The sequence below is a fragment of the Chiroxiphia lanceolata genome, chromosome 3 (assembly GCF_009829145.1).
Source record: "Chiroxiphia lanceolata isolate bChiLan1 chromosome 3, bChiLan1.pri, whole genome shotgun sequence".
Lineage (NCBI taxonomy): Eukaryota > Metazoa > Chordata > Aves > Passeriformes > Pipridae > Chiroxiphia > Chiroxiphia lanceolata.
The window spans coordinates 34030184-34044375 of NC_045639.1; the positions used below are offsets into that span (position 1 = coordinate 34030184).

The 14192-nt window shown below is 38.2% G+C and overlaps 1 protein-coding gene across 3 annotated transcripts in view; it reads right to left on the reverse strand.

Moving 5' to 3' along the window:
- The window catches only part of CRIM1 (cysteine rich transmembrane BMP regulator 1), a 197224-nt gene that overhangs the window by 147996 nt on the left and 35036 nt on the right, over positions 1-14192 (reverse strand). For all 3 annotated transcript variants that reach the window (XM_032682577.1, XM_032682574.1, XM_032682575.1), the window contains one exon: positions 5892-6065. Coding sequence is in view for 2 of the 3 variants with exons in the window: in XM_032682574.1 (XP_032538465.1) it covers positions 5892-6065 (174 nt within the window). In the remaining variant the exon portion in view is untranslated. The remainder of the gene's footprint in view (positions 1-5891; positions 6066-14192) is intronic.

The following is a 14192-nucleotide window of genomic DNA, read 5'->3' on the forward strand; positions in this document are numbered from 1 at the left end:
TTATTTCAGCAAAAACATACGTTAATTGTTGTGCAAGGAGAATAGAAAGCATATCAGATTAAGCACATTTGAAGGTATTTCACTCGTCTCCTTGCTTGATAAATCAGCACAGAGCAGGATCTACTTTGTTCTAGTTCATTCGATACAGCCATTAAGACCACACAAGTGAAGTTTAACACAAAATCAGACCTAACAACAACCAAACAAGCATTCGGAATAAAATTACCTTCTCATATTTGTTATTCCAGGACTGGTCTAACAGGTATTGCAACATTTGTCAGCATAAAGTTATTCAGTTACATGTAAAAATAATGGAATGCAAGGAGTGTGTTGCAATAAACCAGCTTAATAGACACCAGCAACTCAAAAGTCCTTTTCCTTTCATATATGAAGGACAGCAGTGAATAGCTCAGAAAGGTGCAAGTCAGTTAACCAAGAAGCAACCCTTAAAATAACAGTTTGAATAACTCTATCAGCAGCAGGTTTTACATGTGGACAGAGATGCAAGTGAAGGGTGTTGGTTTACCTAGTACATTAATCGCATCTTTCATCAAAAAAGGTACAAATTTCATCCTTCACATTTACTTTGAATAAAGACTGGGTTTAATTTTGACATGGAAAATGCTTATGGTTTTGGTAGAGCACAACTGATAAAGTCAATTTGTTTCTCTTCTTAGAGTTCAAGGGTAAGCTGAGAGAACCTGTAAGACAAAACCACCATTATCACTATAACTGGAAGCACTTATGCTCTCTCTGGAAATCATGTTTTTCTGTGTCACATCAGTACCTGTAGTATCAAAGCAAGCACTTATCTTTGAAAGAATCTGCAGACTGACGTTTTTAGTAAACCCAGTTGAAGAGAACCCAACCTTAAGTAAAACCCCCCTAGTGAAAGACAGGATGCCTCTGACCCACAACTTTCCCCCTAGTGACCCACAACTTTCCCCTCCCTTCCCAGAGGGAAGAGGAGATAGCTGTTCTAGCAGAAAACTTTTTTAAGAAGCGAGTTATCATTGCAAAGACTTGATGATGCCTTTGAAGAATCAGCCTATGAGAGCACAGAAGAGGAGGAGCGGACTGAAGAAGCAGCTCCTGTTCTCTGAAGCTCTGCTGGGCCATCTGAACTGGTGCCAGAGTCAGGCATAGAGGAAGAGACAGCAGAAGATTCCAGAACGGGAATGCAGTCTGTCAAACTAGGTTCTGAGCTACTTGGACTGACACCACAATACAAGTTTTCAATGCTACTATCTATCAATGCCCTACAAATTTATCTTGAAAAAAAATTACTTCCTCTTTTACTTCCCCCACCCTCAATCCTCAGTATTCTCACATAATGGCTGAAGAACTGACTCTTCTGTGCCATCTGCAGCCAATTCCTCGCAGATCATGACTGCAAGAAGGCATAGATGCAGCTTATTAGACTCCTGGTTGTTACTGTGCTCAGCAGACAGCAGCATCTCCTCACTTTCTACCCTGTGGCCATATTTTTCACAGTCCACTCCAGCAGTCCAAGTTCAACCAAGCTGTCATCATTAGCAATCTCCTGAATAGAAACAAGCTTTCCAAGCTCAAGAACACAGGATTTCCTGAACCATATCAGAGCAGGCACTCATCAAGACAATAACCAAAAGCATTTTAAACAACAATAACAAAAAAACCCACCCCAACATAGGAATATTATTATTATTATTATTATTACTACTTAGGTATGCAATAGCTTTTCCAGACAGTTTCTTTCTAGCCCCTAATGTGTGCATTCCCTCATAGTAGGACAGTTCATGTTCTCTATACAAACCTTCTCTACGAAAAGTCACTGATGGTCCATGTAGAGAAACAGGCACTTCAAGCCTGGTAATTGAGTTGGAGAGACCTCTAAGGTGTAAATATGCTTTATGATACTCTACTGAAGTAACAACTCTTTGAACTCTTTGCAGCATGTCTACATGAAAATTAGACAGAAGTTAGCTACCAAATTCTATGACAAAACCAATCCTTTCAAATTTATCTAATCCTACTGTTTTGCAGGAAACCAAGGGACAGGGGTGACAACTGCCTTTCAGTACCTGTCTTATTGAGACTGCACTTGAGCCTCGCCATACTTTCTTGCAAATAGACATCAGTACCCCTACAGAGGTTACATATATTTGAGCAGAGGTTAAAAAAACCTCTTCTCATTACAGCCTTCCTCAGAATAGGGTAGAGCAAGACTCAAGGAGACAAAATAAAGAACGTGGCTTTAGGCCCTGTCAGTAACATCTAAACAATGTGACATTAGAGCCTATGCAGCCTGATTTCAGGAAGGGAGGACAGAAAAAGTTGCTTTAATGAACTGGGGTGCAAACAGAATGCAATAGGTAGGCAAGGAAAGCAAGAAAAGGAAACAGAGATAGGTACAGGTAAAATGAAATATGAGAAACCCAGGAAGGCAGGTAGACACAAGCTAACAGGGCAAGAAAGATCCTACATGAAGCTAACGAGAAAACTTTGGGTTAGCAGAGTAAGCAAGCTAGAACTGACACCAAGCCCAGGAGGGAAGACCACATACAGCCTGAAAAGCTTAAGACAAACCAGATAAAGAAGGAAGATGACTGCAATGGCTCTTTGAAAGGGAAGGTGTGAGCACAAAAAGACATAACGAAATGAGATACATGCAAAACTCCAACCCCTCAGTGCGTTCTCATCCAGAAATGGGACTCCAGATTTCAGCTCACTGTTTGTTATTTGTCAGGTTGTATTTACAGAACAGATTCCTTATCTGCAGGCTTTCAGTGAGCAGTGCAGGTTGATAGAGGTAATGCTTTGCATTAGGCCCAGCATCTCTTGTGACTGGACATATGTATACTTAGTATGGTTGGGCAGACTAACTGCACCCTTCCTTCTTTCAAGGAAACAACAAAAAATTCCAGCAAAAGAAAGGGTGCTGTAGGAATTTTCTAGGTTCCAGTTTATCACATATTCTGTAACATTACAAATCTATTTCAGCTGTGCTTTCAACAACAATATTGCCATAAAAAAAAATAAATTCCCTTGATAGGTAGGATCTTCCTCCTTCATGATTATCTTCATAAGTAGAAGGAAAGCTACCTAGCTACTTTACTCTCTTTTCCCTTCAGCAGGATGGCGTTAAGTACTTTCCCTTCCCTCAGTTGTGTTATGGAAGTTCATCAACACGTGAATGATATTCAAACGTATAATGAATATCAAAAATCTTGCAGAGAGATACGTAACTGAAGAACAAAATATTTTCAATTGTGTTATACCCTGAAAGTAGAAAAAACTCATGGAACTAGCTGCTTAGATGGCACTTTTCCTCTTACAGTTTTCTTCAAAAACTGATTATGTTGTATCCATCATTCAGGTGCTCAACTTACGTCTTTTTAATCACACTCTGTATTTAATTATCCATGCAAAGTGTGGTGAGGAGAGGGAAGTTAGACTATCCTCCCTTGGTCCCACTTTCCATGGCAACAGATTCTATTAGAGTATTTAAAGATTTAAATTATTAGTTTCAAATCTTCCTGCTATTATCTTTAACAGACAAGCCAAAAGAGTGAAGTATACATCAGTACTTTGAATTTCAGGAAAATCTTAATTTGACATATTTAACAGATCTTATGAATCATCCCTTTTTACATGACACTACAGTTTAAGATTTAGCTTGCCTTTCAAGAAACTCAAAGATTTCTTTATTTTAACATGCTCAGAGAGTCCTCTGGTTGCATATTCAACCATGTTTCAGGTGGAGTTTCCAAATGGATGAATTCCACTTTCAGACTATTAAACTTTGAATGCCTGAAATATTCAAACAGCAAATACTGGCTCAGACACACAAAAGTGTCTATTCCATTTTACCTAAGAGACTTGGCTTGCTTAGCAAACAGGGACGTGGCAAGCACTAGTGGAAAAAAGTTATTCTTCTTTTCCGTTAGCTTAGGTACAGGATGAAGCATTACTTTGGTTTTAATTATCAAAACAAGAACTAATGCATTTAAAGAAACAATGTCTATTAGCAGTCAGCATTCAATTACCAATCCTAGTTGGAGAAAGAGGGAGTAAGCACTTACAGTGTAAGACTCAGCAGGCAGATTTGACAGACTACATCTGTCAAATGCAGAAATCAAAGTTACATTATGACTTCTGCCCATCTACAGGAAATACAAAGGGATTTAACTTTCAACATCCCTCAGTGGTACTGTTTGGTAATCTAAGGATGAAAATGCAAATCCACACTCTCATGAGTAAAAGCTGGACTGTTATAACACTAAAGTTGTAACTGCCACATTTCTGGTATTTAATGATACCATTGTTGTTTCAACACTTGCATCCTTCCAAATTGTGAAAGATTAAAAAGTCAACAGGTCAATACTTCTACTGGTGCCCTATAGTCTGAGGCTTTGGAAGAACAGCCTTCCCACTCCCCAGGGAAATAAAACCAAGAAAACAAATTTTAAAAAAGTTAAAAAATTACACCTCTGAAACAATAACTGAACCATTGCTCTTATACCAAACAGTTCACAGGTAGAATACTGTTACCTCATGGCTAAGTATGAAATGCCATTCTTTTTAGAATGGAAATTTAGCTGAAACAAGAGATTGCAAGTGGCACAAAGAATCAACCTGCTTTAGCTATGCCATTCCACAAATTACGGCCATTTCTTCCGAGGCTGCAAAGTACAGAAAGGCAACCCACAGCAGATTTTCATAGCGAGTTAAACATGATGAATTGTCATTCCAATGGAGTCCTGCTGAACTACTACAGACTTAGTCACACATTCACAAGTTAAAAAAGAACTGGTGAGTAAGATTACTTAGGAACCCATGCTACTGCCCACGACTACAGCAACAAAAGATGAAAGGTTCGGCCTCTGCTCTTCCTAGAGCTAAAAAAGAAACCACAAAAAGCCCAGACAAAGCACTTGTATGCCTTTAGTGAGCAACATCTTGACCAATGATCATGTTTCAGCAGTTTCTCACAATGTCTCCTTGTTTAAAGTCTGTAGCTCAAAACCAATTTTCTTCTCACAAAAGAAATACAACAGATGACACCATATTACACTTCCTTAACTCAAAGATAGTAACCTTAAATATAGCCAGTAACCGTATAAATACATCACTTCTGCAATATGACTTTAAGCATTAAAGTTTAAAGTAGACTAATAACGCATGTCCATTACAGCATCACAGAAAGGGTCCAAGATCACTTTTGATAACTGCTCAAAACAATCCTAGAAATACACCACAAAAATTTAATTCCAGTCAACTCATTTCCAATTCAGCCATAAGCAACAAAAAGAAAAAACAAAACAAACATGGATGATGCAGAAGCATAACCATAAAACATATCAGGTCTAATGCAAATCTAATCAAAGGAACATATAAACTGTAAAATATGAGCATTAAGGTAATGTTACATTATGTAAACTTAAAGAAAATAGCAATTCATGCATTCATATAATAAAAGATACAAGTATAATCAATAACTACTACTTTTTCTAGGCCTTTACTACTAAAATTCACTGCATTTATTCATGGTTCAGTCATATCAATACATCTGAAGTGAGTATTTCACACTGCTTTACAGCTAACAATATGCAAAGGTAGCCACCACGAACTACAAACAGAACCATTTAGTCTTAAAATCTGCAAACATCATAGCACACAAATCACCAACTATTATTTTCTTCCATTCTTAAACTTAAAGCATTTGGAATGCCAAGCTTACCAAGGTACTATCTTCCTCTACAACATACACCCCTTTTCTGAAAAGTACAAGACCATGTGTATCTGAAACTAAACAAGTCATCCTAAAACATATTAAACTACATTCTAGTTTTTCATCAACTGCACAGAAAAAAATTACTAATTCTGAATTACTGAAGACGAGTGCTTACCTTCAATCCTTTTTAAGGCCGACAGACAAGTATCCCGGCTTGGAAATTCAAATGGATTATTACAGGTCCGAATGGTGTCACATTCGCATTTCCCGTTGATTATGTTACAACCTGTTATAAGGTTTTCATTGCATGGTTCAAATCCAAGAAGCTGATCGTCATCCCAGTTTTCATCTAAAATAAACAAACAAACTTGCTCACTATTAGATTTCAGCTGCAGTATATAAATTCAGCTTCTTGAGTTGGGTGCGATTCACATCAAGTTCAACATAACACTAGACAGAAGACAACAGATTAAAAAAATCATGAATTAATATGAGCAGTGGGATTTGCCAAATACCATGTTTCACAGCTATTCTATTGCCCATTTTGCTACAGCAATTGGCATTGTTTACCTTCCATCTGTACAAAAAACTATGTCATCTCAGAGAAATGCATAGTTGTAGTACAAATGAGTGCTATTCTAACAGAAATAACTTTTACAGGCAGTTGAAGTTATACTTATAATGGAAGTGAGAACATTGGACAGAATACGCAGCTGTTATAGAAGTCAAAATTGAGTCAGAAAGAGAGCATTTTAAAAGAGGATTAAAAAATGCATCATATAGAATTCACTCCACGGAGATAACTTTTTATTACAAAAATGCTGCAAGATGCCAGACCTCTGATTCCATTATATGACCAAAAGTGAGTTTTCCAGCAGTATCATACATATTCTAGGAGAACTGATCAAGTACACTGCACTCCTGCTGTCAAGGGGCTGGGGATAGTTGGGCTAGAATGAGTCCCTCTGCTCAAATAACTGTGCCTTTCGAATCAGTCCCATCAAATATGTGTAACTGGTTTTCCCACTACAAAAATGCCCATTTTCCTTTTAGGAGGCTCCAGAAGGAGACATAAATCCAATCAATCCAGAATTTCAGTAAGATTACCAATTCTACAAAAATCTCAGTTTTCTTCGGTCCAGTTCACATAACAGCAGCATTCCACCAACTCAGAAGTTCAAGCAAGACAAAATCATAAAACAGACTGGATTGTAAGTGACCTTAAAGATCACCTAGCTCCACTGCCCCTGCCATGGGCAGGGACACCTTCCACTAGACCTAGGCTCAAAGCCCCTTCCAACTGACCTTGAACACTTCCAGGGATAGGGCATCCACAACTTTTCTGGACAATCTGTTCTAGTGCCTCACCTCCCTCACAATAAATAATTTCTTCTTAATATCAAATCTAAGCCTACTCTCATTTTAAAGCCATTCCCTCTTGTCCTATTACATGCTTTTTATGCAAGATTGAAAAAACTAAACTAGGCATTAGGTATTCTTTGCTACAGAGCACCAGATAATTTTCCAAGCTTGTCTGTCTATAAAACAAGTACTACAAAACAGCCACACAAAATCCACTGACTTCTAGTAATGACAAAAGGAACAAATAGATATTTTCAATCTTTACATCCTTATATTCAACAGAAGCACTCGCATTGTGTGTTCTAAATAGTTTACCCCAATTTTATATACTAGCAACAAGCAAGTTTCTAATACAGATCCTGCCAAGACACATTTCAAAAAAGTTAAACCATCTTCCAGTTATGAAGGGTGGGTTTTTTTGTTGTTGTTGGGGTTATCAAAAGCTGTACTCTGGTATGAGAGGCCACAGCCGAATACAAACTGTTTGTCATTCAGTAGTCTCATGCTCAACCGTAGTCTGAAAATCTATAGTAAATAACAGTATATACACACATATGCTGAGGTTAGCATGTAAGTACTGTTCACTCAAACATGAAGAATATCTGCTAACTTGTAGTTTTTCCCGTTTTGGGAAAATAAAAAAACAACACCTGGAAAGAGCTGTTTACCAGTTCAGTACTGTACATGATCTACAGGAAGCGTCACAGAAGATTCTCACACGTATATTTCTCCCTGTACAACCAACTGCGTGCTTTCTACTGTGAGCTGGCAAAGTATCCTGCTCAAATAAAGAACTGACAAACAACAAAGTCAATTATAAATGTGAAGATGGGAATCTTCATGGGAACTTCATGGCTCTTCTTCTCCATAAAAATAGCAAAGGAAGAATAATCATTAAGCCCAGGAAGTAATTTCTTTTTTTTAGCTAATGTTAACCTATCATCCCATACAGCAACTGTATCAATGAAAGTCAAAGGAAGTGCAGAAGTTCCTGAAGAGAAACTATTAAAATTCTTTCAAAAGAAGATGCCCCTTTAGTAATGCTTAGGACACTTTCATCATGAGGAGGCCATGCATGCAGAGGAAAAAAAAAAAAAAAAAAAGTCCTGAGAATCTGGAGAACAATAATGCATCCTGTTTTTGAGAAGCCGGAATACAGCCTGGACAAGTTGTATTTTAGAAATCACAGCAGTAATCCACGTAACGACAAGAACAAAAGCTACATCTACAGTCCAAGACTCACTGTTTCAAAGTCTGTAACCTCAGGCACCACAGCTTCACCCAGATCAGTCTAACAAAATGCTTTGGGTTGCTCCCTGTTTCTGAAACAGACTATACTTCTAACATCTTCTGAATCTTGAAACAAGGTATTTTTCATTACTTGGTGTGAATACAAAAGTTACATTCAGACAAGAAGAATGCAAATCCAGTTTTAGCCTGCACATCTTCTACCAGCCTGCTTTTCACACAAGTTCATTTAGAAACAAGATTTCCATCAATGAAGGAGCAAACACATAACAGGAGCTTATTTTAGCTTAGTAAATCAATGCCAAGTCTAGAAGGATTTTTCATGCAGACTTAAGACTTTTTTTCCTAGTTGATTTTCTCCTTCTACGAACAGAATTTCAAGGTCCTATTAAATGAATAATTGTTTACCACTTAGGGAAATCTTCAGACATCACATCAATATAGGCAGAACAAAATTCCTTGGAATGGGAAGTACAACCAGATGAAAGCATTCACATGAGGGATGTAGCTCAATTGTCTCACTTCAATTCAAAGCTTTGGTTACTTGATGCAAAGGCATCTAGTGCCGTCCTTGATGCAGATAAATGGTAGTCCAGTAGAGCAAGCTTGCTCTTTTAGAGGTCAGCAATACTTGAAATGACAATGGAATCATGTTTTGAACAAAATATATAACCTAGCCTCTATTATTCCCAAAAGTCATCATGTCCTGTGGACTACTCTAGAAAACAAACTTTTACACACCAGTAATTTGGGACCTGGGACAGTTCATGAACTATTCCAAGCTATAGCACAAACATTTCCTGCATGCTCTGCTTCACCTTCTCTACAGCTTCCTTTTCAGGATACTGGTCTTTCGTGCCTACATCTCAGAAATCTGAATTATATGAAGGAATAAACTGAGATATGATAAATTGTCAAAGCTTTACTTCTCTGCAGGCAGGGCTGACAAAACCCAAATGTAAGAATCTGAGTCTGTTAAGCCTTGGTATGCAAATCTTATCTCCTAGCTGACTTCTAGTACACCCAAAAATACAAAAATCAAGTAGGTGTTTAACATTCTTGAGTGTTTAGAAGCAATCCAGCTGAAAAGAAGCCCAAGTATACTGCTAGTTTTCATCCAAACTGATCTTTGTTTAGCTGTGATTTTCACCACTTCATTGTGCCAGCATGATCAGGTACGGACAAAAAAGGGAAGTGCCATATTTTTTAGCAGCCCTGAGTTGTCAATGGACTCTTGTTATACAGAGAGTCACCTTTTGCACACACACCTTAAAGCAGTTCAAATGCTCCTAGCAGGCTGGTAACTACAGCTTCAAAGTAATTTCTCTTTCAAATAATTTCTATCTACATGCAGATCCCCACTCTTTCCAACTTAATCAGGCAAGTTGCCTTTTCAGATAATAATGCAGTTCTGCATTTACTCAGATCAAAGTTAAGTCCTGGACATAATACCTTTTTAACTTCTAAGTGTGCTTTAATACCATAAGGAAGCCATGGGAGGAGAGATTTCTCATTGATTCCAAACTTTTTTCATTTTCTTCTATCATTCATATAATCACTTGCTTTCTGTAAAGCAAACATTTTAGCTTGCTAAAGATTCACATACTGCTCTGGGTTGCCGAACTCCCAAGTCCTGTCATAGCACGCATCTAAAAGCAGGGAAGAGGATTAAGGCATTAACAAGTTGAACAAGAGGTCCTTAAACAAGTCCAGTCTAGGAAACAGTCAGAGAAATATATCTCCTGGCAAGCAGCATTCCATCACTTCTTTCATACTAAATCTTACATACCAGCATTCACAACACAGCACTATGCAAGGCATGATGCTCAAGACTGAAGCATTTATCTTCTTCACTGGAAGAGCTCCTTGTGCTTTCAAAAGAGCGTGTAACTGAGAAACTAACTTTAAGCCTTATTTTTAAGGCACACAGTACCCCACTAAAGTTACATTTACTGTCTCCATATGCAAAGGATCATCTCAAAACAGGTGCAAGCTAAAAGCACAAGAAGAGATCTTTTCAGAGACTCCTTCTCCATTGCTTAAACTTTTGCTTTCCCTTCTTTCAAGTTCTCAATTCCTTCTGCCCAGCAAAGAAACTTCTCTTTTGTATCCTGTCCCAACCTTTCTCTTTCTTTCTGGGCATTTAAGGAATATCAACTATTGTTTGGAAAATGCTATACTGTTCTCCTTCACTGTTTATAAAAGATAATGCATCACCTCAAACCAGCAAACAACACACTGAAGCGGTCATTAAAATATCACTGATGAAAAGTACTGCAGTGAATTGAGCGAACTCCCATAATTTACATTTAACTGCAGCATGTTACTCAGCTATTTCCTAGCATGACAGGTAGGTCTCAGGATGCTGAAAGAGCAGAGACATTGCTGGTCTGAAAGCTAAACAGTCCAAGTCACATCTTACAGACTCTTGCATCCTTTTAGATCCTGCATTTGAAGGAGGAGAAAGAAGGGTTTCACAGTGACAGAGAAGCAATCCTTACTGAGACTGGTACTGCCCTCTGGAAACTGGTGGAGGAAGAACCTTTCAGAAGCTCCTCCATCAAACCAGACCCAAGGTCTGAGCCTCAGCACTCCAGCACACGGTCTACACAAAAGCATTTTCAAATCAGTGGTATTCATTAAGACGGTATGAGACTCTGAAAGGATCTTAGAGACTTGCTAAAATAAAAAAAGGAAATACTTCTTGCCAGTAGGCTTTGGCTTCTCTTTGAACAGGAAAAAAGAACGATGGAAAGGAAATGCATGTTTTGGAGGAGCTGAACAATAGAAATGACTAATCACCACTAAAGAATGCTTGAAACCCAGCCCCAGACCTTGAAAAGCAGCAAAAGGGAAGACTAGCCTTGAAGTGAGTTTGAGCTCATATACTGGCTTCAAGCCTTTCCCTTCTCACGACTTATTCCTTCTATGAAGTCAGGAACCAAGGACTACAGCCGGCAGAAACTTTTATGGCAAGACACACAGCTGAGAATTTTGTGAGAAAGCATTTTTTCCACCTTTTGGAAGGGTCTACTTTCCAAGATCCAGTCTTTATGTGGAATGTACAGCAGTACAAAAGGGTTTTGCAGCTACCTGAGAAAATTTCTAGTCAAAGCTAGAAAGCAAAACTGTACCATAACATTTAGATACCTCAGGAACACACATATATGTAAGGCTTGTCTAAAATCTGACTGCCTGCTTTAGCTTATCCAAAATAGAGCATGTATCTCAGGTGATCAAATCTGCAAGTTAGTGAGAAAGATTTTCACTGCAGCAGCTCTGCATGTGTCTCAAGACAGTTATTTCATATTAAGGAATGCAGAAAGTATTTAAACAGACCAGCTTTCCACTCAATTATCAGAAACTCCACAGAAGCCTTGAGGGAGGCAAGGAGATAAATGGAAATGTTAAGTGAAGCATGTGATGTGGACAACTATTTCAGGTTTTAAAGTTTTCCCTTCCCCACACTATCTGGAATATTTTAGTTCTCTAAGTACCATGACCTCCCTCTCTTTTTTTATTTTTGGTGGGGGGAGTGGAGGTGGGGAGAGGATGGCTGGGGGAGGAAAGGTATATTTAGTTTGGCTTTTGTTTTTTTAGGACTTTCACTATTAGGGCGTCTTACAATAAAACTGAATGGTACTTCCAATAGCCTTCCTTCCCCAAAGATGGTCTTAAATAATATATCATTGGTTCTGAAGTCTGACCCCTATGCATTTACACACCTGAAAAAAGACAAATAAATTATTTTAAACCTATGACTAGAACCATATTTTCTTTGCAAATAGCTGACTGAAAATACTACAGGGTTTAATTGATCAGAGAGAGCCTCTGCCAGTACTGCCCTGATTAGAATGAGCACGGACAGCAACATTTCAGCTGTTGTAGCAGATTTTTCCTCTAGCTCTAGAAAACTCTTTATAAAAATAATTGCTAAGGCCTCAGAAGAGGGTCAAACCTTCATAACCATTTTCCAAAGGAGGCTAAAATTCCAATTTTTTAAGTTGCACTCTTCACCCACACACTTCAGAAGCCTGCATGTACAGCAGCACGCATCAGCTTCACTGCAAACAAGTAGTTGGCTGGCTGCTTGCTGCAGCTGCTAGGCAGAGGCAAAGCTGACAGGAGTAGGAAAAGTTTTTCCAAAGACAAATTCTGGAACAAGGCTATGAATTGAGCAAACTACACCAAGAACAGTCCACACTATTAGAAGAAACACAACATCTTAAATATTTTGCCACTTTTACCTCCAGTCATTAATGCAGCATCACTGAACACAATAATTGCAAGACGCTTCAGGGGAATTGCACCCAACTTCTTAGCTACAGGAGACTACAGGAGAAACTCTACCCTGGATTTAGAACTAGCCTCAAGGCTGTTTTCTTTTTCTAAAACCTAAGTTAGAGATAGACGTAAAGTTTGGTGTTTCTATTATGAAAGCAGCACATTTTACATTACCACGTGTAACACCGTTATCAGTATGGCCCCATACTTTTATCAACAGCCCATCAGTGAGGGGAAAAAAATACCTCCAACATGCTTACATCCATCCTTTCTGAAAAAAATTCTGAAGAGAGTATCACACAGCCTGTAGCAAAACACTGAAGTTTAATTCATTTCAAGGATAAGTGACCCAACAGAATGGGTTCTCTTGGATTTAGAAACATCACACTTGCTAGTTTTTTTTCACTAATACCAAAAAAACCCCCTTCAAACAAACAAACAAAACAACAACAACAAAAAAACCCAACCACCAATTGAAGCCTAACAGTATCACAGTAGCTGGCTGTATAAGGCTTAAAGCTTAGGAAATGAGTAAGAACATGGGAATTGCTGCATGCCTGTGAGCCAGTGCTTTTCCTTCTGTTCACAACCCTGTGCTCCCGTTTGTTTTCCTATTAAAGACTTGTATGCTCATGACCCTCAACGTGTTAGTGATTTGCAGATTCTGAAGTTAAGTGTCCAATACACCCAGTGAAAGCTGCTAGGGACTGAATACCACCCCTGGTAAAGGTGTGAACTGCTTCCATTCATCTCAAAACATTACTGAGGATTTACTTTCCCCTGACAAGGCCAAACTAGTCTGTTCAGACAAGAGCTCCCTCAGGGACCATCTCTTAATCCCTATGCTTATGCGGAATTTAATCTAGATATCTTTTATCCAAAGTTATCTTCCAATCTTAGTTTATGTTGGTAAGTTTGTCCACATACATAAGCTTTCTATGTCAGTGTCAGTCAGTCATGTTCCAAATTCCAGTATTGTAAGGCTACACAACTGGTGTCACTCAAAGTCTCAGGCAAAACCCTGAGTTCACCATTTCCAAGTTTACATTCCCTGTGGATTAAATGCATTCTCAAAGGAAAGCAGTTTATAAGTCACAAGAGACATTTAATAGGTCACCTCTACAAAGTATTTAATCCATTAAAACAGAGAAACATTCGGTTCTATCTGCAAGATACTATAAACTTTACTTATTGAGATGAAGAATGCTTGAGAGGGGCACAAAGGAAGGAAGGGAAGAAGAAAGCATTTTTGAACCATATTAATGGATTAATTATTGCATAATATGCCTGTCAGTAAAATGACATTTTGCTTGACTAAGTACTAGGCAAGAAGTTAAATTATGCAAGAATCCTTGAATCAGCTAGAGAGTACTTAAGCTAGCAAACATGCCTAGGGGGAATTTAAAGGTAGCTTAAAAAAAAAAAATCTTTATAAGCAGTCTGATTTTGGGGAGCTTGATGAAATAATCACTTTCTACGTGGAAAAATTCACATAAGTAGAGGATGCTTATGAAAGATTTTAAAAAATAAAAAAAAATTAAAAGAGAATATTCCTCTTACAGAAGTTAAAACATTTAGTAAT